The sequence below is a fragment of the Pleurodeles waltl genome, chromosome 8 (assembly GCF_031143425.1).
Source record: "Pleurodeles waltl isolate 20211129_DDA chromosome 8, aPleWal1.hap1.20221129, whole genome shotgun sequence".
NCBI classification, from domain to species: domain Eukaryota; kingdom Metazoa; phylum Chordata; class Amphibia; order Caudata; family Salamandridae; genus Pleurodeles; species Pleurodeles waltl.
In genome coordinates, this window is record NC_090447.1 from 460,318,585 (window position 1) to 460,345,012 (window position 26,428).

The following is a 26,428-nucleotide window of genomic DNA, read 5'->3' on the forward strand; positions in this document are numbered from 1 at the left end:
GAAAGGAGTCAGGTGCAGGAGACTTTCTTCAATTGAGGTCTCAAAACTGAGTAACTTGCGCCTATAACCATCAATATGATCAGTAAACACTCAGAGAAGCTGTCATCTGCCAGTTTCTGTAGCGGTGCACTTACATTCTCATGCCTGGCTGAGCTGTGGATTTTCTAGCACCCAGAGGCCATTTCAGTGACGTGTGCGCTAGATGCATCGCCACAAAACAATAAATCAAGCCGACAATGACTTAGCTGGATTAGCCATGAAGCATTTGTAAAAAAAAATGCGACTTTAAAAAGTTAAATAAACACCAGTCATTGTGCTGCCTGGAAGCGCAGATTAGGTTAACGTTTTTCGATTGTGTTACACGAGTCAAACATTTGCCGTGTTTTACTGTTTGCACATTTCAGACTCCCACCTTTTGTCTTCTCCCAAGAGCCCCGTCTTTCAGCAACTCTCAAGGTACGTCACATCCCTTAAGTGGAATCGTGTGATATGCACCCTACTTTAAAGATACATTAATTAAATAAATAAATGTAAGATATTTCCAAAACACGCCCAAACATGTCTTTTGTCTCGCTTTGATGCTTTATCCCTTTCAAATTTGACCAAGATTCTTTTACATCTTTTGCCAAATGAAACTTTTGCATAGGTACATTATGGATGGAATTATTGGCACATTAGGGGACAAAAACAAACTAAAAGTTTAACACGTTTCAATAGAGCTACTACAACAAAATAAATCTAACTCTTCACAGACAGGTGAGCCAAAAAGACCCTAGATATTGTAGTGTCGCTGGCAAGTGACGTAACCAGCCAGCCGACACTCTGTGAGATATGGAGGTGTTTGGGGTTATGCAATTTACTGTTTGTGGAATCCCCAGATGTTCCGAGGGATTCCACCTCTTTGCGGGTTGTGTGTGGTTTGCTCCGTGGCCTCCGGCCCGGAGCTATAAAAATAAAGAGAGGCGTGGTCTGTGAGGGAGTCGCTGCGCTACGAGCATGTCGGGCGTTGTCACAACGAAGGCCCAACCTGACCACGTCGGCCCTTGTGAATATACCGGAGTCACATGAGTTATTCATTGCTCAGACGCACCTCTCGCTCATCGTGTGTTGTAGCTCTTATAAGAGCTATAACACAACAAATTGGCGACGAGGGTGTGCAGACCCTCGCTCCTGGCTGTGCTCGCGCGGCGGAGGCATGGCCTCAAGTAAAAAAAAAAAAAAAAAAGACAAACAAATAGAGCGGCGGTCACCTAACACGCGGTGCTCATGCCGGCTCTATTTGTGTTATAATCATCGCGTCAGGAGACAGAGCGGCGGACGTGCATGACACGGTGCTCGTGCCGGCTCTGATCATCATTCTAAAGGGATCTAAGTGTGGAACTTAGATCACGACTGCAATGGCAGCATCTGCCAAGGACCAGAGACCCCCCAGAGCCCCCCTCTAAGCTTTAATAAGAATTTTTTTTTGTTGGTTGTCAAAAAAAAAAAAAAGAAGAGGAAATTAAAAAAAAAAGCAGACTACAACAAGGTTTTTTTTGTCTCCTCATCTCTGTGCAGACAGGGGAGTGTTGGAGGCACAGAACACAACTGTGCTCACCACAAACACAAATACATCTGGTGCCTACACGGTAGGATTAAGCCCAACTAGCCACAATGTCCGCAATACCTCCGGTCGAACCATTCATTGTAGAAGGAGCACCGTCTGCCCAGGCTCCAAAGTGGAAAGAGTGGGTAGAAAGAGTACTCCTATTCTTTGAGGCCACCAAAGTAGAAGATGACCAGAAGCGTGCGTTACTGATCCACATAGGAGGTAAAGACATATACAAGATATAAAAAAAAAACTAGTGGAGAATGAACCCAAAACATATGCTACGCTGATAGCGGCGCTTAACAGACATTTTGAACCTATGGTCAACACGGACTATGAAAGGTTCATATTTAGACAAGCGAGGCAACAAATGGAAGAGTTGCTAGATGCTTTCCACCTACGGCTAAGAGAATTAGCGAGCACATGCAGATTCACTGATGAGACTGAAAAGGTCAGAGGACAGCTAATCCAAGGGTGTGCGTCCCTTAGGCTTAGGGAGCGGATTCTCGAGGAATCTGGAAAATCTTTACCAGATATTCTACAGCTGGGCCGCACTAAGGAGCTGTCGAGAGCCAGAGCTTCGCACATGAAAGCAGCCCTACAGCGTTCCATTAAAGAAGAGGTGACCAATGCGGTCACGGCACCTAGTAGTCGACCCCGACAAATGGGGAATAAGGTACGAACAAGGCAGTGTGGATATTGTGGTGGGGTGCCACACAGGGCATCAGAGTGCCCAGCTCGAGGAAAAGTGTCTTCCAGCTGCGGAAAGCTGAATCCCTTCGCAAAGGTTTGCAGATCGAAAAACACTCGAAGTGCATCTGTCAACGTTGCACTCGAAGAAACGTCTCCAGAGAAGTCGGAGTGGGGAAGTGATATGGATGATGAAGAAGCCGTAATTCATGTTGTACACTCTCTATTTTCCGTCCGTCCTACCAGCCATCGTCAGTCACAGCTTCCAAAGTGCCAGATCCTCATGGGCCAGCATGAAATTGTCGCAGTGGTGGACACAGGAGCGTCCATAAATTTACTGGCTGCAGAGGAACACTGCAGGATGTCACCAACTCCAGCAGTGACCAAGGCGAATGTCAAGGTATATGCTTATGGGCAAAGCACCCCTTTAGCTCTGAGAGGCATGTTCCAGACAATTATCACCCATGGATCACAATCCACACCTGCTAAAGTCTATGTGACGGAGGGAGGAACTGGTATGCTGTTAGGCTGCAAGGCTGCGGAGCAATTAGCAATTGTGACATTTGCGTTTAGCATTCACAAAGAGTCCGTGGCCGAGTTGGTCGCCCGATATGATGGGGTATTCAATGGCATAGGGTGTCTAAAAGGCCAAGAGATTAAACTACACATTGATCACACCGTGCAACCGGTAGCCCTCCGCCATCGGCGAGTGGCGTTCCACCTTCGACCACAAGTGGAAAGAGAGTTGGCTAATTTGGAGAAAGCGGGAATCATTGAGAAAGTATCTGGGCCCACTCCTTGGGTAGCCCCGATTGTCATAGCGAAGAAGCCCAAACAGCCTGGTGAGGTGCGGATATGTGTGGACATGCGCCTCCCCAATGCTGCCATAAAAAGAGAAAGACATTTGACCCCTACAATTGATGACATATTGGGAGAACTCAGTGACTTTAGGTGGTTTTCGAAACTGGACCTCCGATTCGGATACCACCAACTGGTGCTAGCCAAAGAATCCCGTTATATCACGACTTTCTCCACACATGTGGGGCTCCGAAGATATAAACGTTTGAGTTTTGGAGTGTCCAGTGCTGCGGAGGTGTTCCAGAATGTCATTCAGGAGCTGTTGGTTGATTTGCCTGGAACTATCAATGTCAGTGATGACATTCTTGTCCATGCTCCTACCATTGCGGAGCATCACTCCAGGTTACAGAAGGTACTCCAGCGAATTCAGGATTCTGGACTTACCCTGCACCGTCAAAAGTGTGAGTTTCTAAGGGACAGAATACAATTCTTTGGATATACGTTTTCCGCCAGTGGGGTAACCCCTGATCCAGCCAAGGTGGATGACATCAAGAAAGCTCTTCCTCCTACAAACATCACCGAGATGAGGCGTTTCCTAGGGATGGTGAACTATTGTGGCAGATTTATGAAAGATTTGTCTAACCTTACGCAGCCTCTAAGAACTCTCACCAAAGCTTCTGAGCCATGGCAATGGGGTTCTACCGAGCAGATTGCTTTTGATAATATCAAATATGCTTTGTCCAGCGAAACTGTTTTGAAATATTTCGATCCTAAGAAAGACACCAAAATTACCGTGGACGCTGGGCCAAAGGGCTGAGGTGCGGTGTTATTGCAGGATCAGGGAGAAGGAATGTGGTCTCCCGTTGCGTATGCCAGCCGGTCACTCACTGAAATGGAACAACGTTACTCGCAGATCGAAAAGGAAGCGATCGCTGCGCACTGGGGTTGTAAGCATTTTCATATCTACGTGTACGGCCGCCCGTTTGTGGTAACCACTGACCATAAACCGTTGCTTCCTCTATTCAATGGGACTGCTTCCAAGCCACCTCCGAGAATTGAGAAGTGGATGTTGCAATTGCAGGACTATCGGTGCAATTTAGAGTATCGCCCAGGATCTGAGAATCCGGCAGACTATTTGTCGAGGCATCCTAGAGCTGCCTCTGCTACAGAGGTTGAGGAAGCGCAGGAAACCGAAGAGTATGTCAGATATGTCACTGATCGGTTCCGGCCCATGCCAATGACCATGGACGAAATTGTGCAAGTGACCACGAGCGATGAATGCTTGCAGAAGATTCTGGTGGCCATGCAGAATAATCAGCGAGTGAGCCGTAGTCGATGAGCGGTTTTGTCTGATCTCCAAGTGGGCGACCGGGTATTGCTTAAGCAGTCCCTGCCTGGCAGTAAATTTCGTATGCCTTTTGGTTCCGTTCCGTGGAAGATTGTTCAAAGAAATGGGTCTGCCGTTGTTGCCCAGCGTGGAACTGACACAGTGACTCGTAATATTTCTTTGTTTAAGAAGTTTCACTCGTCGGAAAGCAATGGCGATGAAGCCGTTGGGGACACTGACGATGTTGTGCCGTTGTCTCCAGGACCTGCTGTGGAGAGTTCATCGTGTGATTCCGGTGATGTGGGAAGTGGTGTTCCAGGTTTGACCCAGTTGGGGCAGCCGATGGATGGGCCTGCCCCGGAGTCATTGTCCCAACGCTCTGGGTCTGCCAGATATGGTCTGCATAGCAATCCTTGTCCATCAATCCGTCTACGTGATCACCTGTGTGACTGATTGCCAAATGTGTTGTGTGTTGTTTTCAGTTTTTGTATTTTGTGGAGGAATGTAGTGTCACTGGCCAGTGACGTAACCGGACAGCAGACACTCTGTGAGATATGGGGGTGTTTGGGGTTATGCAATTTACTGTTTGTGGAATCCCCGGATGTTCCGAAGGATTCCACCTCTTTGCGTGTTGTGTGTGGTTTGCTCCGTGGCCTCCGGCCCGGAGCTATAAAAATAAAGAGAGGCGTGGTCTGTGAGGGAGTCGCTGCGCTACGAGCACAGGGACACCATGCTGTCGGGCGTTGTCACAACGAACGCCCAACCTGACCACGCCGGCGCTGGTGAATATACTGGAGTCGCATGAGTTATTCATTGCTCAGACGCAACTCTCGCTCATCGTGTGTTGTAGCTCTTACAAGAGCTACAACACAACAGATATAACCATACCATCCCTGAGGGGTACATAAGCCGCCCACAACTCAAGACAAAGCCAGGAGCACATAGGAATGCATAAATCAACAAGCTGAAAGCAATAAAGGGAAGAAACAAACCACCTAAGGTCCACATAAATGTAGGTATACATATAATTGAAAATAAGTATTAACTAACCAGCAATAAAGGGTTCAGGTAAAGAGTAGGAGAACATTTCAAAGAAAACGAGAAGTAATTTGGATAAACACCCTTTTGTTGAAATACGTACTTCAAGTGCATCAAAATAGTCCAAATAAAACAACCATTAATTAAACTGCAACAAAGTGAAAAGAAAAAAGAAAAACTCACGAAAAAATAACAAATTGCCCTTTAAAACCATACAGGCAATCACCACACAGCTCCAATGAATCAGGACCACCCACAGACATGCTTGGCTGGGGAGAGTTCAGTCAGCATTTGAACCCTAAACTGCTATGAGATTTTTATTTCTGATGTCCTTAAGTCCTCTGAGATGAGGCTGGTACCTTACCTCGTAGAAGTAGAGGTAAGGTGCCAACCTTGGGTCAATTCTAGTATGTGGAGCCAAAGGACACTGAAAGGCATGAAAAATGCAATTGCTCTTTGGGGATGGAGGGCAATCCTGGGGCAAAATGCAGTTTAATAGCGGGCCCATTACCCCCTGCACTGCTATTGAATGAAGTTTTAATTCCCCCAGAGGTCCCTTCATTCAGAGCAGCCAAGATGACTCTGGCTCAATGTGCAGATGAGGATACAACTGCTAAAGACTATTTTCTTGTAGTTTGTTTTCAGCAGTCATATAAAGAAGCCACCACAAATGTTTCAGAGATTTCTGCGATTTGGCTTATCCAAGGCATAAAGACAACAGCGCTGGCCCTCCTTTGGGATATTCCCATTGCGGCAAGAGACCAGGGGCCAGATGTACGAAAGGTTTAGCGACTCGCAAACGGCGAAAAACACAGTTTGCGAGTCGCTAAAGCCCATCTGGTATGTAGAAATGCATTTTGCGAGTCGGAACAGACACGCAAAATGCATTTCCGAGTCGCAAATAGGAAGGGGTGTTCCCTTCCTATTTGCAAGTCGCACTGGTATGCAATTCCATTTGCGACCGCGAAAGCAGTCGCAAATGGACTCGCAGTTACCATCCACTTGAAGTGGATGGTAACCCAGTCGCAAACGGGAAGGGGTCCCCAGGGGATCCCGTCCCCTTTGTGTCTGGCCTAAAAAAAAAAATTTCAGAGCAGGCAGTGGTCCAATGGACCACTACCTGCCCTGAAAAATACCGAAACAAAAGGTTTCGGTTTATTTTTCAAAGTGCAGCTCGTTTTCCTTTAAGGAAAACGGGGTGCACTTTGAGAAAAAAAAAAAACTGCTTTATTGAAAAACAGTCACGGACATGGAGGTCTGCTGTTCCCAGCAGGCCTCCATGTCCGTGAGTGCCCTGAATCGCTATGGGGTTGCAAATTGCGACCCACCACATTAATATTAATGAGGTGGGTCTTTGCGACCCCATAGCGACTTGCAGAAGGTGTCTGAGACACCTTTCTGCATCCCAAATTGCGACTTGCAATTTGCAAGTCGCAGGGACTCGCAAATTGCAAGTCGCAATTTGGGACTTTGCTACATCTGGCCCCAGGTCCCCACCAGCTTTTGTGCATCTGTGGAGTGATCCGAAACCCAGGATTCTTTTAGATTTTCTATCCTTCTGAGGTACAAGACAATATGAGCACCCAACTTGCCTTCTTTCAGTCAATTTTTTTGCCTCCTCGTTATTGTAACATTTTGTCTACCTCCTTAAGTAGTCATGCCAAATGTTCCTTGTTAAGTGTTTTGGAAGGAAGTGCTTTGGTCTACTGAGAAACTGTATGCAGTAGCCAAGTTCTGCTGTGTCTTGCACCCATTCAGCAGGATCATTACTGTTCATAGGTAAGATTAGAATCCATTTCCATTAAGCTTTGCTTAGAAGAGGAGGAACCAGTTACTGATCTTCTTCGACCTTTGCCCCTGGAAGTACCTCCTCTTTATTCACCTCCAGAAGGCTGTTATTACTACTGCCGCCCCTTTGTGGTCTGTGATTATTGGCACTAGGTTCCATGCAGCAGAAAGGGCCAGCTATAGCTTGTGGGAGGATTATTTGGTGCTCAGATACGACTGTGAGGACTCGAATGCCTCCTACTGTGTTAGTCTGCTTAAAAAAAAAAACATTCTACGACCTCATCTTTGCCAAATAGCATTTCACTTTTAAAAGGTAAGTTTTGAAGTTTAGCCTGTACTTCACAGCAAAACTAAACACCGTTAGGCAGGAATGCCCTCAAGAACCGCCCCCTGCCATGTGTCTCACATAGGGGTCTCCATCTGAACTAAGCTGTAGTAGAAATATTAATAATGGTAATAGTCTGCCCCTCTAGAACTATAGTCTGTGCCTTACTCTTGTGAAGTTCTGGAAGAGCAGATATTTTTCCATGTCGTGCCCTTGGCTTAGGTTCTCCAAACATAATATAATGCAGTCATTTTCATGCAATCAAGAGACTTACAGTCTAACCAGAGATAGTCAACTGGGCTGTGGTTAGTGTCTTTCCGGTTGTCTTTATTTGTCGTGCTTCACTCTCTTTCATGTAAGTCAAATAGAAGGCAGACCATTATACCAGTCAATGAGCGACTCATTACAAACACTCCCCACTATGGACATCAACAGCTACTACAGATTTCAGGAAAAAGCCAACAGGACTACAAACACACAGTAAACGTATTTTCAACTACTTTTTTACGCTTATCAGGTATAATATCAGATGACTAGAAGGCAATCATTTAAAGTAGAAGACATGCTTGCTGAAAACATGCTTGAAGACTTTGGTAGAACCCACTCGACAGCCTCTATCAGGTAGTCCATCAAGATCAGTGGTGGCCAGAATATTGAATTTCAGGGACAAAGCTGAACTAATCCAATGTGTCAGACGATTGGGAAGCATTACCTAGGAAAATGTGCAGATTCTCCTCTTCCAAGATTACGCTATTGCCATGCAATGCAACAGGGCCTCCTGCATGGAAGTTAAACGTAAACTGTGATAGGCTGTGCTGGAAATGTCCCTTTTTGCAGGGTTATCCCTAAACCTTTTGCCTCACAACGTCTGTTATTGACTGGTATGTATTTTCTGTTTGCTGGCTTTAGGACTCTGGGCACTTTACCACTGCTAAAGTGCACATGCTCTCTATCTAAATTGTATTGGAGATTGTTTTATCCATAATTGGCATATCTGATTTACTAGTGAGACCCTAGTATAGTGCACCATGTATGCCCAGGGCCTGTAAATAAAATGGTACTAGTGGGCCTGCAGCACTGATTGTGCTACCCACCCGAGTAGCCCTGTAAACATGTCTCAGGCTTTCCAGTGCAGTGCGTGTGTGTGCACAGTTTTGAACTGCCATTTTGACTTGGCAAGTGCACCCACATGCCAGGCCCTAACCTTCCCTTTTACTACATGTAATTAACCCCTAAAAGGATATGTACTGGTGTGTTTTACATGTCCGGATGGTGAAATACTGCTAAATTCGTTTTTCACTATTGCAAGGCCTATCTCTCCTATTGCGTAACATGGGGTTTGCCTTAAAATATATTTTAAGTGTAATTTCCCAATGGGAGCAGATAGAAATATGGAGATGTGATCTCTGAATGCACAAATACATCTTTTGGTGAGGTTGTTTTTTGAATTGTAAGTTTGAAAATGCAATTTTTTGAAGCAGCTGTTTAAACAACAGGGGCTGCCCTGCGAAACCTGGTACTTTGGGCTGACAAATACTAATATTAACAACAGTAGTTCCAGGAATAAAAATGAAAAAAAACTTCAGTAACAAATGGTGCTACACCACAGAGGGATAGAAAAAGATTCATTATTCAATGATAACCTTTGCAAAAATAATGGCTCCACAGATAACTTTAATGTACTTTACCCAAACCATGTACAGTGTAAAACACAAAAAAGAAACAATGGGACAGAAAAATAATAAAACACTAAGACTATAATAAGTAAAAAAAACTTCAGCAGTCCATGCTTGTGTCCATTCGTTCAAACAGGCGTCGAAGGCGTTTCGAACCTTGTTGTTCAACAGGTCATCATCAGAACAGCGTTATTTCGATCCTTGTTGTTCCACGGGTCATCATCGGGACATAAACATTTTGGAGCACATATCAATCTATACTATGGCCTTCCTGTAGTAATCACCTGTAGCAAGGAATTAATCCTCAAAAAGAAGACTCCCGGACAGGACCACTGACCTCCTCAAAAACATGTGGCATAATTGGGAGCAAGACCTATGGCACCTATCAACCCTCAAAGACTGGCAAAGGGCACTCATATACCTGTGAAAGCTCTCACACAATGTCAGATTCAAATATATAGAACATATTATCCTCCATTGGGCCTATTCGGCACTGTCTAGATTCCACAGCATTTATCCCATGGCATCACCTGCCATCCCTTGTTGCTCAGCTCCCCAAGCCTGTATCCTACATATTTTCTGGAGCGGCCCTCTTGAGAGCCTATGGGACTCTGTTTGCACAATACTCAAGCGAGCAACATTTCGACAAAGCCAGAATAATGTAGAATGTTGTGTCTTGGGCCTCTTCAAACGAAACTGAGCAGGGGGCACCACCCACTTCATCAATTTGCTGCTGTTGTTGGCTAGGCATACGATCATGATGAGGTGGGAAGGTGCTGTCGCGCTCCGGGGCTTCCCACTGGCAGGCTGTAATGACTAAAATGGCTGAGGTGGAATCTGTGGCACTGCAATGGGAGGAAATGCCTGGTCAATGCAAATGCCCCATTGCGGCAGCCATGGGACAAACTCATTCATGCACTCCAGACTGACACGAATGATGGCACCTGACCCCCGCATACATAGGTAAGGTCCTCAGTATAGGTGAGAACTGGTCAAGACATGGAGCATGGTCACTCCCCAACCATTGACTTAACATTGCAACTATGGGTGCAGCACGGCCAACCCAGCTACTAAAGAACATTCTAAATGCGAAGGAGTGCTAACCCATATCAAGACTAAAGGCTCGCAGTTGTTCCTTCTTTCCTTTGCTTTTCTTTTCTTTTTTATGTTGTTATGCTTCGGACTGTTGTAATCTACTAAGCTCAAATGCTGCTTTGAGATATATGTACACAACTTGTGTATGATGTAACGATTATACACTCACAACCACTGTGACTCATGCTTTGTAATGCTATAAAACTCAATAAAGATGGTTAGAAAAAATAAGACTTTGGTAGGACCCTGCATTTTGTTTCACTTGAGCACAAAAAGATGAACCATCATACATTTTCACAAGACATTGTCAGTCGAATCTAATGGCTTAGATGTCGCTATGAAATCACATATATAAATTCAAAAAGTCAAAGTCTTTTCAATTCAAGGATGTACTCTTTCTCATGTCAAATAAAATACCACTTTATTTGGTTCCAATAGGTAAAAACATTTTTTCTTTAATTCATACACATGTATTTCTTGATCAGCTGGGAAATATTTTGCTCTGGCATGTAGGCCTGTGAGGCTTCTCAAGGCATGTGCTTGTGGTCCATTGTCAATACAAATGCACAACACTGTCATATCAGCACAGTGAGGCATGTTATCATCTTGTGCTTCATAACAGAAGTATCGGTCCATCTAGTACGTCCTCAGAATAAAATATAATGTCCAAAGTGGAAAGAAGTAAGTCAACACCAGAACAAGTTTCAATTGCTTCTGTGTATTGCTCCACCACACTAACTTTGAGTAGCTTCTAATCACCAACCCCAAAACTTGGATAAGGGATTTTTAGGATATTTGGACAAGCATTCTTATCAGCAAGTTTCAACCTTCAGCTAACAGACTGATTCATCAGTCTACAGGTTTATCAACTCTTCTCCCTTTTCTATTGTTACAGCAAAGTGCTCTGTGCTATCTCGAGGTGGTATGTACCACTTTTTAAAATAAGTTACCAGTGGCTGTAGTTAGCAATCGTAAACTAGGCTTTGATGTCATTTTAATTTGTTGAAGGCAATTGCGCTGTACTGTAAGCACCACAGACCCTGTGGCCTGTCTAACAGTTACAGTCGGACCTGCCAAGTAACTAACAAGACCTAGTGCCTCATTATTACCAGTGGGACCAGTAAATGAAGTCACATGCCCCACTGGAACAGCAAGTTCTGCTGCAACTTCGTGGCCCTGGTGCATTCCAACTGGAAACCATCTGCAGGTGAAGTCTCCAGGGGAGCTACTAGGAGGACATGAAGATTACCCAGCGAATCAAAACCAGAATACCAATTGCCTATTTAATGCCTTATTTTCCAGAAGGCCCTAGCGTCCACCTAGTGACCAGACAAAAACTCTAACCGGCACCCCACCCCTGAGTTACTGGTACCCCCTATATTAGTGATCCCTGAGCACAGTTAGTGACAGATTTCCAAGAGCATGTGAAAGAAAGAAAACAATAAAACACTATTATATCCTGAACTAGGTGCCTCCAGGCAGACGCACATAGCAGTAATGGTAAGTATAGGCCAGGACACATTTAGACTAATAATCTTCAAAAGGAAGCATTTTATGAGTCTGCCAGTGTTTGCCTTTGGTGTGAGTTGAGGGTGTGGATGCCCTGTAGGTCAGACGCCAAATTTCAGAGCCAGAACCCATTAAAACTATTAATAAAAAAGGCAGACCTGTAAGAAACAGGATTCTGCAGATCCACCATGACTCAATGGAGTGGAAGTGAAAAGCTTAAAGAAAAATGCCATGTAATACCAGGATAAGCAACAACACAACAGCATCTCGCATCCCAGGTCAGCGGAAGGCATCACAGTACTGTTCCACAGAAGAGCACCGTGCTGCCTCAGTCTGCACTCAACTCACGCCTCAAGACAGATAGTAACATTTTGGCACAAAACCAAAATACCTGCAAAAGGTCAGAGAATTAGCACTACTTATAAAATACTTAAACATCCAATGTATACAAAGATTTCCCTAATAACTTGATAAACAAGCATTTGTGATGCAATGGGTCTAGTATTTGGCCAAGTTAAAGCTATTAGCGTTGTAAACTCCTAACCGGACTTTTCTTGCCACAAACTGAAAAGTAAAACAGTTTCACATAAATGAGCCGAAGGCCGCCATGAGACCAAAGCAAACACACAAAAGAAAACAGGAGTTTGCTCGCAGTGAAACGTATTGGCAAAAGTGCAATAATACATGTAACCAGCAAAAGTGCAGTTATCCATATAACCGGCAAAAGTGCAGTTATCATGTAACAGGGTCGATGTCATGCAAAGCGCTCGACTATTGCCCAGCGAGATCATGCTGCCTACGAAATAAAGAGAAAAAGTAGTACAGAAACCATACGGAAAACATGGAGGATCGTATGTTTTCAGTAGTTGGCCAGTACGCTAGAGGCGAAACTGATGGGCGTGGTTAAAAGCCCACAGAGAGATTACACCAGGGACAGAGCGCTTTGCGCTCGCCCTAAAAACAGTCAAGATTCTTTATAACAGTCACCTGATTTTCATGAGTTCAGTAGTGAAAGCAACCTATATATTGACAAGTTTCTACAGTCAACCTGAAAATGAAAAAAAGAGTCTGGTGCATAGCGCTGAGGGTAAAAACCCAAAGTAAAGGCAAGAGATAAGCAGAAATAATGAAACTCTTAAAACAGTGTTAAATACTAGCATGCGTTGAGTTTTTTTTTTTTTAGACTTGGGCTTCTGGAAGGCCAATCGGAGACCTGAATCTCAAATTGTAAATACCAGCTTAGTCACTATGATACAATGTGTGACCTTTAAAATCTAAATCACTGGTTTCTCCCTGTGCCTCAGTTACTCATTCATAAACCTGGAAAGAGAGTTTGTCAGATGCAATTTGATGGCAATTGGTCTGAGCAGTAATCTAACATTATCACCTCAACCAGCTTCCTGATTGCCACCCTCACAAAATAGGGCACAGTCTCCCCATGAGACATGCCCATGGTTCATAACCTTGGCAGAACACTCTGCGGTCTACTTACGTTCCTTGCCAAGGAAGGAGGAGTAGAAGCAGAAATGGTTGATGCTCAGGTACAGCCACCCTTGGCGGGGGACGTGCCCCTTCCAGCAGCAGCAGGGGTAATTCGCAATGAGCTTCTCGGCTTCAGGGAAGTTAAATCTGCTCTCAAATCTCACCAGAGCTTCTCGAAATTTCTCCGGCTCTTCTTCTTGCTCAGCCAGCTTACTACTGCTCTCCTGTGCAATCAGCCCCTGTCAAAAAGGAGGAGAAGGTCATTTTAGGCAAGGACCTGGAATTATGCAGCAGCAGAGGACCAGATTAGGGAGCTGCACACTATTTTGTAAGTTTAACAAATTAATACTGTTTGGGCACAATTTTCACCCCATTAATACCAATTTAACGACTTGATACTGCATTTAGCAAATGAAGGACTCAAATTAACCTATGGAATGTGTCTGTTATTGTGCAGATTCACTTTTTCTAGTAATTATTGGTCAGATAAAAATGGCGAAATTTACAAACTATAGAACAGATGGTGAATTATGCGGCAAATGCACTAAATTCATATCTATACAGAAAATACTACAGCTCCATAAATGCATAACCCCAATGGGCCGTATTATAAATCAGTACACAGGCACAACTATTTGGGCAAGCAAGTCGCGATAAAGAGGTACTAAGGTTCCCAGATATTATTCCCCAAAAACTTCTGCTAGAAGGCGTGAGGGGCAGCGTGGGAGTGGGTGGGTTGTGTGTGTTTGGAATTTCGGTATAATTGCAACCACTCCTAGGACCCCCAAAAATATTAGTTACACAGTGCTCGAGAGCTGTGTGCTGGCTGCTGTGGCAGTGTCATGTGCTTTACTGACAGGTAGAGGGCGGCCTAAGGTAAACCAGTGTTTATCTCAACAAGCTGTTCTTCTGACAGCTTCAACATTATGCTCCACGATTTATTCCATCCATTCTTTACTAAACACCTAGCAAACACATACAACTGTTTGAAGCTAACACAGCTTGTGTTTCTGAAATACTTCTTCAGGGCAATTGTATCATACCCTGAACCAATTATTATTTTTAACTTCTCATGCAACACACGCTTCTCTAGTAATCCAGCAAGATAATAACGTACTCTGTTCAGGATATTTCAAGCTTAACCAATAGTAACTGAGTACAGTATCTCCTACAGAGCACTTCAGTTTTCTGTGATGGGCCATATCCTCAGAACCATGTCCGTGTACAACAACAGCAGAACTGTGTTGTAGCATGGTACCAGAATTGGACCTCCCACCGCCTCGTGCCCACCTGACTAGCACAGCACATAGGATTTAGGCTTCACAGGTGGTTGAGTATGTAACTGGAAAGCACCACCACCTCAAAGCACCAGATGGCCTGTAACAAACACAAGGCCTGGCTCCAACCAACTCATCTTACACTTGGCTCCTCAGACAGTAAAAGGTGGTAGATTTGTTGTGTGGGGCTGGGAAAGTGGCATACTGAAAAAACAAAGCTTTAGGAAGCAAGCTACAGGTATACACAAACTGAAATGAGCAACAGTCCTTGAGGGACTGTCTCCATTTTGAGAATGTCATCTGCATGCATTGGAAAGGGCATGCCACTTTTTCTGGTGACCAGGGCATGCTTCAAAGAACATCCCTCGGCAATCATGATATTTTTAAAATAGAATAGTGTAGACTAGTACAGTGTAGACTCCGTAATTTCAGCATTTTGTGAAAGCAAGGATGAACGTCTACTGTCTTTCACAGGCCTCCATCCTCACATTCACAGTAGATTTATTTGCAGAGGAAATCTTGCCTTTTTAATATACATGAGGGAGTATATCTGTTAATATTTGTGAATGAGAGTTTTATGCTGTGATGGTTTAGCCCATATGTTATAATGCGAAAACGGATCCAGTTGCATTTAATAGCTATTTAGCAATAATGACTACTGCTGGACCTACCACTGGGACATTGCAGCTTTGGGGAGTTAAACATTTGGTGCTCTGGTAGCTTTTAATAAATATGCAGTTTTGGGTGTCTATTTCTGAATACTAAAGATTTTTATGATGAATATAGTTGTAAATTATGAATTAATAATGTTGCACTTAAAATGACTTATTAGGTGCTTAGAAGTGTATTTATGAATGTAGTTTAGTTGTGCCACATTTTTGCAGACACCCCATTTTATTTAATTATGGATGTTGTTTTGGTGCACTGATCATCATACTCCTGCTCATCACTCCTCCCAATCAATGTCCCCCTGTCTGTCTTGTCTCCCCACAGTCTTTTCAGAGGAAAGACACTGGAGCAACTGATTATTTCTTTAGAGTGCATGTATTGTGAATCAAACTTTATTTAAGTACTCAATGTATCATACTGAAGGATTCCGGTGTAGGCTTGTTAGAACCCTAGTGTAAGAGTCTTTGCTAGAAAATATTTCATACTGTGTTGTACATCTCCGGGCTGAGCTGTTGCTGTGACTTACATTTTCATTTTCCTTAGAAATGGGTTAGGGTTATAGTTTTGTTAGTGACGATCTGTGTTCTGATTTGCTCAATATGTGTTACCACTAGTCGTGCCATGCTGAATTTGCATGTTTTGCTTATTACCTTTTCACAAAATGTGTACAAAACCCCTGTTCTTTGGGGGTGCCCAGACACTTTCCATTTTTCTCACAAGACTGTTCATCTAGAGATTTCTTTTATTGAATTTGCTGCTTATTGGGCCTTAGAAGTATTTTGATTTCTAACTAAGTATTCTATATTTGAGCCTCGATGGCATATATTTAGCATTTCTCTGTAATGCCTATTTTGAGATTCTGTAGTAAAACTCTTCCCCTTCTCCTATGATCAGACATCAGTTATTGAGTGGTCCGAATCATTATTTTTATTACTCTGCCAAGCTGATTTGTGTGGCCTGATGTCAAGGAAGGTGGTGGCATCGCAAGAACAATGGTGCAGGAGCTGGGCCAGAGTTAATTGTTGGGGGTCATTAAAATATTGGGGTGTGGCTCCCACAGTACCGAGATCACTGTGTAAACAACCGGTCACAGGTTTGAATATCTGCATTGTGGTTCTGGGATTCATCCTTTCAATAGTGTTGAGATGGGTGAGATTATTAGCATTATTCCTAGAGTCTTATAAAACACTGCCAGGATTGAGAACGTGCTGCCAGACCCTGGCAAACGGTATACAAGTGCCAAATAAATTACCATAGCAGTATGCTAATTCCCAAGCTGGAGAAGCACCCAGAGAGCCTCTTTACTCGCCAATTCCCATGGCCGTCCAGCAACACTTACTGTTCACTGCAAGTCATAGGCTGGATTCAGTTCTGTTACTCTATAGTGCGGCACTTTTACCACACCGCATGTAAATACACAACAGTGTAGATTTTAGGTTGGTCTTGTGAAAGATCTGCTCAAATCACATTTAGAAGAACATTCTTAACTATGCAAATTATATTATTTCAAAACCACCTGTACGAGGCTGGCCCACAATAGGAGGGAAAGTTTGAATGGAAAATTAATTTTGGCATAGTGAGGCAAACTTCCCAGCCAATCGGATGCTTTATAAAGACGTGTGTATGTGGTCATTTGAGATGGGTGTTCTCCCTGGAGTTAATTTCATAAAAAGGTTGAGGGAGGCGAATTGAGTAGACAAAACACAGAAACTCGCCCATGGAAACCCTTGTACAAGGGGACCGGGGATCAACACTCTCAAGGGAGAGGCAGGATCCAAAATGGGTGCAGAGTGACAAACGTCACTCTTACAGGGGGCAATGATAGTGATTACCGTGCATTCGATCATTTTTGCAAAGTCCTTACCTAAAATAATCAGCCATTATTGTCCACAGTGGAATATGCTTTCCTACTCCAGTAAAGCCAAGAAAAGACTACATCGCTTTCTGTGTGGATTCATCTCACTGCTTCACCAAAGAAATTAAGATAACCCTTAAACTATTTGTGGAATGGCAAACCCCCATCTGTCTTTCAAGATTGTTACACTGAACCAGTGACCCCAGAATGACTCAACCATCAACAACCGAGCTCAAAATGTTAAAAACAACAGGATACCCTTCTGCCTAATATAAATTACAAGAGATGTGTTTGAATCGGAAAAAAAGATAACGCCCTCCCTGACCGATCTTTAAAAAGGTAGGAATTGTGATTCTATTTAGAATGCATCGAGGCAAAAACAACCATTGTGTAGAAACTCTCACTGTCATTCCTGTTTTACACGTATTTTTCGAAAGTGATATCTGGAGGAGAGAGAGAGTGTGAAGAGAAAGAGATCTACATACGGATGTGACTGTGGGTACAAGTCAGTGTAACAGTGTGACTTCTCAATAAATACTGTAATCATTTGACTTTGAATATCAAACGGGCAGGACCATTAACAGGCACTGCAGAACGTGAGAAGCAGGGGGTAGAGGAGGGCACCGGGTTCAGTATTCGTCACTTCTGCCAGAGAGCAACAGACAATCAAGAGGTCAGAGCATTAGATTCTTGTTCTCCCAGTGGCCCAGAACGCTGCAGCAAGACTGGTAACCAGGAAGTAGCCCTTGGTTTTCGGCTTCCTGAAACTCGAAATCAGAGTAATAGCTTTTGGTCAACAACCCAAGCCTCCTTCAAGATTGTTTCTCACATACAAATGCTTGCAAGGAATGCAGCAAACACTCCGCACACAGGCCAAGTGGTAAACTCCAGGGAACCGCCTGCAATCTCATGTCAAGATCAGGGCTTTCAGGGGATGAAAAAAGTGGGGAGGTCTCTAAAAGGGGTGTGGCCTGTGCATCAAAGGCCGTGGCTTAAACACAAACTACATTCCTATGACTCCCACAGTATCTAACCTGACCATGGAATTTTGGTTCCTCCTTAAACTTTCTGTTATTGTATCCAGATATACAGCACAACAACTGATACACATCTAAAAGCCAGCCAGGACTACAGGTTTGTCAGTCCATGTTAACTGCTTAAGATAAATGAACAACAACAATCATTTTGTTGTAAATTATTAATACTGAAAATGTTTCAATGCTGAAATTGTGAGATTGTGGATTAAACACTACTGAGGCCGGGGAAGGTGTAGTGATCTTCAGAGTCTCTTAATCACTCCTGTTATGTTCACTCTAAGTTGGACATTTATTCAATTTTTCTCTCCGCATCTTGCACCTCATCACTTCCCTCTTCAGCACTTTTTTCACTCCGTCCTGAATGCACTTCCTCGTATCTTCTTCACTTCACCACCCCCAAACACACAACATTCCCACTCACTGTCGCCTTGTCAATATTTTGACAACTGTGTACTTCCTGGGTACATATTTGCACAGAATCGCAACTGCAACTGGAATACATGACCAGTGACTGCTCTGTGCGTTCTGCAGCACGGCCCAGGACTGAATGTGAATGACCATGTCTTCTGACCCACTGACAAGCTTGCTGAGAAAGTAGCTCTGCCGTCAGCCTCAACTCCAGGGCTTCCAATCATCGCCCGTTATAAACACCTTGACGTGACTCAGCTCAAAGAATGCACTATACAAGAGTAATATGATCCTCGGAAACAAATACAAAACCACGACATCCTAGAAACAGTTAACATTCTTAGGGAACGCAAGATTAAACAAAAGGGTGATTGATAAACAAGAACTAAGTCTCTAGCAATGATTACCTTAACGGGTTTTAAATTCATTGTTCAGAAACCGATCAGTGTTTTTCCCATTAAAGTTATGGGCATGAATATCGGGTCGAACAGGGGCCTGGTTCAATGCACATTTGTTATTACTACAGGTTCAGAAACCTGGAAGAACCCTGCCTACTTGAAGCCCTGGTCACGAGCCTTCTTTATATCACCTAAACAGGCCGCACCTTTAAATGTGGTAGTTCTCTTACAGTGCCGGAACTTCCTTATAATGCTCCACCCCTTCTGACCATCTGCGCCAAAGACATCCACCTCAGCTCACAACAGAAACACGAAACAACGCTGGATTGACAGCACAGTTGTCCACTGACCTATTGTTGCCAATGCTTTAAATCATAGAGTGGGTTTTGGCTCCCACCTCACGTTACTGATTACACCTTTCAGAAAGTGCTTCCACTAAAATGAGAGACTATTTCAGATATGAAAATTACACTCAATCATCAAATTGTTTGCCACATTCAACTGATTGTCCCATAGGCATATTATATGTTTTCTAGTTTTTACCAGTATTAGCAAATCCCATAGGGTGGCTTTAATGAGCTAAACAATATTTGTAAATGTCAGTGTTAAGATACTTTGGCACATTAAAGCCAGGACAACTGGCTTTGCCAATAAATGTATAATTTTGTCATTATGGTGTGAAAATAGATATGCAGAAGTGAATAATGACGCAGAAATACAAAATGTGCTTGTCGAGAAGCAGATCAATAACATTTCATCTTGGTACAATGCAGAGAAATTCTAATGCAATGCCATTTTGTTAATGGATAAAATATAAATGGCAATGTTTTCACCAGAAAATGCTATTGGATTTCAATGAAAACGTCACCAGTTATTTGGCATGTATCATCGTGTGTACTTTTTTTTTTTTTTCAAAAACACTGAGACCTGTCCATGACACACTACCCTTTAACCTAGGCCCAAATATTACCCCTAACCTAATCCAAACCTGTGACCTAGACCTGTGTCACACTCCCATAACTCTAAAATTGAGCCCAATCCTTTTCCTGAGTACTGCATAGCTCCAACTTAGATCTTAACCCTGTCTTAACCCTGTCAAAAACTCTTATTCTTAAACCTAAACTGTTATGCTACCCAGTATCTAACTTAACCTAAACCCTCCATTAACTGAATTCCAATGTTGTCCCTAACCCTAACACTGACACTGACCTTAATCGTCTGATTTTCACTATTAAAAAGAAATGTATGAGTAGCATCATGACACTACCATGTGTTTTTGAATCATGACTATCAATCAATCAATCAATCATAGAATTTGTAAAGTGCACTACTCACCTGTGAGGGTCTCAAGGTGCTGAGGTTAGGGGGGCGGCTGCTATTGCTCGACCAGCCATGTCTTGAGAAGTCTCCTGAAGGTAAGTAGGTCCTTAGTCTGAAGCAGGTGGGTGGGAAGAATGTTCCACGTCTTAGCGGCGAGGTGGAAGAACGATCTGCCACCAACGGTTGTTCTGCGGATGCGTGGGACAGTGGCGAGGGCAAGGTCGGCGGAGCGAGGCTGTCGAGCTGGGGTGCAGAAGGATAGCCGTCTGTTGAGGTATTCTGGTCCGGTGTTGTGCAGTGCCTTGTGAGCATGGGTGAGGAGTTTGAACATGATTCTCTTGTTGAAGGGAAGCCAGTGTAGGTCTCTCAGGTGGGCTGTGATGTGGCAGTGGCGGGGGATGTCCAGGATGAGATATGCGCAGGCGTTCTGGATGCGTTGCAGACTTTTCTGGAGTCTGGCTGTGGTTCCTACGTAGAAGGCATTGCCGTAGTCCAGTCTGCTGCTTACGAGGCCTTGGGTGACTGTTCTCCTGGTTTCAGTGGGGATCCATTTGTAGATATTCTGAAGCATGCAGAAGAGATGGCGTTGAATTGCTGGGTCATAGATAGTGAAGAGTTCAGGATGAATCCCAGGTTGCGTGCGTGGTTGGTGGGTGCCAGTGCGGTTCCCAGAGTGGCAGGCCACCAGGAGTCGTCCCATGCGGAGGGGATGGAGCCGAAGAAGAGGACATCAGTCTTGTGGGATTTCAGTTTGAGGCAGCTGTTCTTCATCCATTCGGCGATGGCCTTCATTCCTTCATGGAGGTTGGTCTTGGCGGTGGCCTTGGTGAGGGAGAGGATCAGCTGGGTGTCATCGGCGTATGAGATGATGCTGAGGTTGTGAGATCGGGCGATGTTAGCGAGCGGAACCATGTAAACATTTTAGAGCGGCACGCTGAGGGATGAACCCTGGGGTACACCGCAGATGATTGTGGTGGCTTCAGAGCAGAATGGAGGGAGGTGGACTCTCTGAGTGCCTAACGGTGAGGAAGGAGGTGATCCAGTCCAGGGCTCTGTCGTGGATTCCTGTGTCGTTGAGGCGTGTGCGTAGGGTATGGTGGCAGACGGTGTCAAATGCGGCTGAGAGGTCCAGGAGGATGAGAGCCGCGGCCTTGCCGTTGTCCAGTATGGTCTTGATGTCTTCGGTGGCAGCAATGAGGGCAGTTTCGGTGCTGTGGTTGCGGCGGAATCTGGATTGGAATGGGTCCAGAGTGTTGTTCTTCTCGAGGAAACGGGTCAGTTATTTGTTGACAACTTTCTCTATGACTTTTGTTGGAAAGGGGAGCAGGGAGATGGGCCGGAAGCTTCTGAGGTCCTTTTGGTCCGCCTTGGGGAGCCGGAGTTGGAGAGCTTCTTCACGATGTTGAAGAGTTCCTTGTGGCTGTGTGCGTTGTTGTCGATGCGTTCTTTGAAGGTGGTTCTCTTGGTGCTTCGGATGAGTTGGTGGTGTCTTCGGCATGTTTGCTTAGATTCTTGGAGGTCAGTGTTGAACCAGAAGGCATTTCTGTCAGTGCATCTGTTGGAAGGATTCTTGATTGGGGCGAGAGTGTTAGCACAGTCGTCGATCCACTGCCTGAGGTTGCAGGCTGCTGTGTCAGTGTCAGTGGTGTTGATAGGTGGGTTCCTGGAAAGGGTAGTAATCGGTTGGTCTTCAGTGACCTTGTTCCATCTGCAGTAGGGGATCCGTTGCGGGTGATGGTGTGTTGTTGGTTTCTCGAAGGAGAAGTGGATGCAGCAGTGGTCGGTCCAGTGGAGTTCAGTGGTATGACTGAAGGAGATGTGTTTGCTGGCGGAGAAAACGGGGTTGAGCGTGTGTCCTGCAGAGTGGGTGGGTGTCGTGATGAGCTGCTTGAGGCAGAGGTTGGCAAGGTTGTTGAGCAGGGTGGTAGAAGAGTTGTTGTTGGTGTTCTCGAGGTGGAAGTTCAAGTCTCCAAGGAGTATGTAGCCTGTGGATGCGAGAGAGTGCATGCTGATGATGTCGGTGATGGAGTCGCTGAACTGCTGTCGGTGGTCTGTATACAAGGGTCCCTCTGAAGGGTGGTGTTTGGGTCGCTGTGGATCTGTGAGTGCAGGTGTTCAGCGGTGCCGAGGGTGCCTTCGGTGATGGTCATGATTCTGAGAGTGCTCCTGTGAAGGATGGCGATGCCTCCTCCTGGCTTGTTAGCACGGTGTCTGCGGGTGATCTTGTAGCCGTTCGGGATGGCTATGGCGATGTCAGGCACTAAGGAGGGGTTCATCCAGGTCTCAGTCAGGAAGGCGACATCTGGGGAAACTGAGTCGAGTAGATTCCAAAGTTCAACGCGTGTTTGTGGACGGAACGGGTGTTGAGTAGGATGCATCTGACTATCTGCTGAATCTCGGAGATAGAAGTGTTATGTGGGTTGCAGACGCAGCAATGTATTTTCCTCAGTCTTGTGAGTATGATGTCTCGTCAACCCCGTAAGCAGGGTATTGAATACTTTGTAGTTGCTTGGATGGTAACAGTGGGTGGAAGACCCACTCTCCTGGATCTTGCTCATGAATGTCCATCACTGCAGTCATGGAAGTGGTGCAGAAGAATGAGCCACTTGCAGTCTGGCCAGATCACACACTTACTGAGGAGAATCCCCCCCCCACCCTCCGTTACTGTTGAGCTTATTCTGTGGTCTTTTAGAAGACGAATCTTGGTTACTGAATCTAGGAAGGGTTGTATAGGACCCCTCGATGATGCGGAAAGGGGGGGAGGCCAGGTTGGCACCCCTTGAAATTGATATTTCCACCCGCCTAAGACTAATTCAATTGAAATGCTAAATACTTTACAACTCAACAGCTACAGCATGTGGGAAGGTTCTCAGCCCCTTTCTGCTTCAGTTGCAAAGATCCAAATGTAGATTTTTCACATGTCACTTGGATATGTCCTAAAACTGCACAATATGGGATGTCTATTAGAAGAGAGTTGACCTGGGTACTAGCAAAACAGATGGAATTAACACCCAAAGTAGCCCTCTTGGGAATCCTGGGAGATCATGGGGGAGAATGCATTCTGAGGGCCACAATAATTGCCAAGATGGACAATGCAAGGAATGGGAACCTCCCACGTTGATGAAATGGAAAGCAGCAATGGACTGATGCGCAAAGCCACAGAAACCCATATACATCCCAAAAGGGTGCCCGCACAAACATGATTTTGGGATGCTGGTGGGAATACTATGGACTCAAAAATTACTAAAATTATGCATGCTGGCAAAAAAATATCGGGAGGACCACTGGCTGCGAACACACTGTATGTATGTGATCCTGTACTGTTTTGTTTCTTCATAAAATAAATAAAATACATTTATTTAAAAAATGTAGTCTGCTTAACTCCTAATGTCCTAGTGAGAGAGCTAGTGGCCATTTTGTGTTGGGGAAAACTTTTCCTCACACAAGCAATAATTAAACTGGACACGGTTCTATACTCTCTTACAGGATCTGTTAGCTCTGTCATTGTAACTGTTCATTTGTAAAGTGTTTTTATCCTTGCACACCATTGCTATGGTGAGATACCTGCATAAACTAATATTACTGTAAACTTTATGTAATGGAACCTATGAAATTAATCTTTTGTAAATTGCTTGTAGGCACAAGTAAGGCCTCTCAGGTACTCCTTATGTGTCTTGATCACAATATATACACATATATATATATATATATACTGGGGAAAAAACAAAGGTTACAGGGACATTATATTAAGGAGATACATTTTTTTTTTAAATAAACGCAGACATTCACTTAAAAAAAAACAAAGGTTACAGGGACGTTATAGTTAGCTTCTGAATTTACTCGCACAAAACCAGAGAAATTCAGCTGTTAGAGTTATTTCAAGTAACTATGACTTGCACCTAAGGTAACTATGTCTCGCGCCCCTGTCTGGTAATAAAACTGATACCTTCTTTGACCTTGTGACTGCTGATCTGGAGAAACTAGAATACACATGTAACAAAAATAGATAAGAAAATCTAACTAAAAAAAATGTGTTGCACTTGAAGCCCTGTTGCAAAAATAATACAATAGAAATCAAACCAGTGAAGGGGGAGGTGGGGGGAGAATATAGTCAGTCTAAAAAGTCTGACTACATGGAGGAGACGTATCGCCAACTAAATGACAATGCAAATTACAAAAAACTGGACAGCAATCCTATCAATGCCTTAACTATACAACTGAACATCAAGTTGAAAATATGGCAAAAGAATTTCCCCCTCAATGATGAGGAACTACATTATCTCACAAATGAGGCCCCGGTTATGCCAAGTATATATTTGACACCTATGATCCATAAGACACTAGATAAACACCCAGAAAGACCAATACTCTCAAGCCGTTATTCCCTCTACGAACGAGTTTCAACATATGTTGACTACTAGTTGGCACCACTTGTGACAACACTTAGCTCCTATGTCAAGGACAGAGGTGATTTTCTGAGAATTTTGAATGAAACCAATTGGCACGAGGGCTACATGTTGGCCACAATAGATGTAGTGTCACTGTATACCTCTAATAAACAGACAATTGGACAAAATACAATGGAATACCTCCTCAAACAAAAGACTATCAAGTACGTGGAACATACAAACATTATTTTGGAATTATGTGCTTCAGCAAAAATGGGTTTCTATTCAATAACCAGCTATATGCCCAGACATGCGGAATGGCCATGGGAGTTTCTTTCTCTCCAAACTACGCCAACCTTACAATGGGTTGGTGGGAGAGAGGGGTAGCTTGGAAAGAGGCAAAGAAAACATATGTGAAGAATATAACGCTGTGGCTAAGATTTATAGATTAACTTTTTATCACTTGGTAAGGTACTGAAAAACAATTCCTAGAGTATTTTGACAACTTAAACAAGAATGACTGTGGACTCAAATTCACCTGCAATATCAGTAAAACACACATAGATTTCTTGATTGTGAGACTACATGTTATCAACAACAGCCTACAGCCACTAATAGTATTCTTCATAGAACAAGCTTGCACCCGCGTCATTAATCAAGAGCACCCCTTATAGGGAATTCGTCAGACTTAAATGAAACTGTTCAAACAATGATGATATATGTCACATCAATTCAAACAAGCAGAACAGACAAAATGGTGCCCTCAAAAGTTAGATCAATCAAGTGATCAAATGAACAAAAGAATTAAATCGCAATCAGATCGTGACTCAAATCAATAAAAGGATGAAAAAAAAGGATTAAGATGAGACTATAAGAATTATTTTAACACATAGCAAAGAAAATCAACAGATTCACAACATATTCTGGAAATATTGGAGCTTAATCAGCAAAGACCCAGACGAAGTCTCCAAAGTAGGTCGGAATCCTATGATTAATACAGAAAAGTTCCCTTACTTCAAGACAAATTGGTAACGAGCCACACTGCACTCTAGAAACGATGATCCTGGCTGGGCAAGGAAAAACTCAGCTTTGTAAAGTGCAATAAATGCAAGGCATGCCAAACAGGAAACAATACAAGACTACAAAGGTAACAAAACTGTCATCAAACAGAGAATAGCACGTGACACAAACTATGTAGTTTACATTATCTAATGTCAATGTGGCCTCAAGTATGTTGGCAGCACCATATGCACACTAAAGAAGAGGATATTAGATCACATCCAAGCAGTACAAAATAAGTTACAGTGTGTCAAAACATCGTGTTCAATATCCCATGAGTGATTGGAAAGCCACGTTATAGTTAGGTCTGCTTTGACATAGAAGGAACGCTTTTTGGTTTGGTGATAATTTCGGCCCCATTTGATTAATCTTCATAATACTTTCCATAAAAAAAAAAAAAAGGTTCATCAAACTTAGCTCCTTTCTAAAAGATGCTGGGTGATTCATCAAGTGGGGAATGGGGAAAAAAAGGGTCCACCAAATCACAAAATCCCCATGCATTTTCCACAGACGTTTTTAAGATGGGCTACAGTAAAAAGTGCTGAACGGAATTACGGCAAATTTGGCAGAAAGTTAGACTTTTACGCGAGCACCAATTTAAAAATAGAGCATTCTGATTGGATCAGGAAGCTTTTTTTCCCCCCTTTGGTCATCTTGCTCCCGTGGGAGTCAGTCTCCAGTGAGCACGAACGCTCTGACTG

The 26,428-nt window shown here is 43.8% G+C and overlaps 1 protein-coding gene across 3 annotated transcripts in view; it reads right to left on the reverse strand.

The window, feature by feature from the left end:
• The window catches only part of TBC1D8 (TBC1 domain family member 8), a 411,616-nt gene that overhangs the window by 235,104 nt on the left and 150,084 nt on the right, over window positions 1–26,428 (reverse strand). For all 3 annotated transcript variants that reach the window (XM_069204407.1, XM_069204406.1, XM_069204408.1), the window contains exon 4: window positions 13,327–13,555. In XM_069204407.1, coding sequence (XP_069060508.1) covers window positions 13,327–13,555 — 229 coding nt within the window. The remainder of the gene's footprint in view (window positions 1–13,326; window positions 13,556–26,428) is intronic.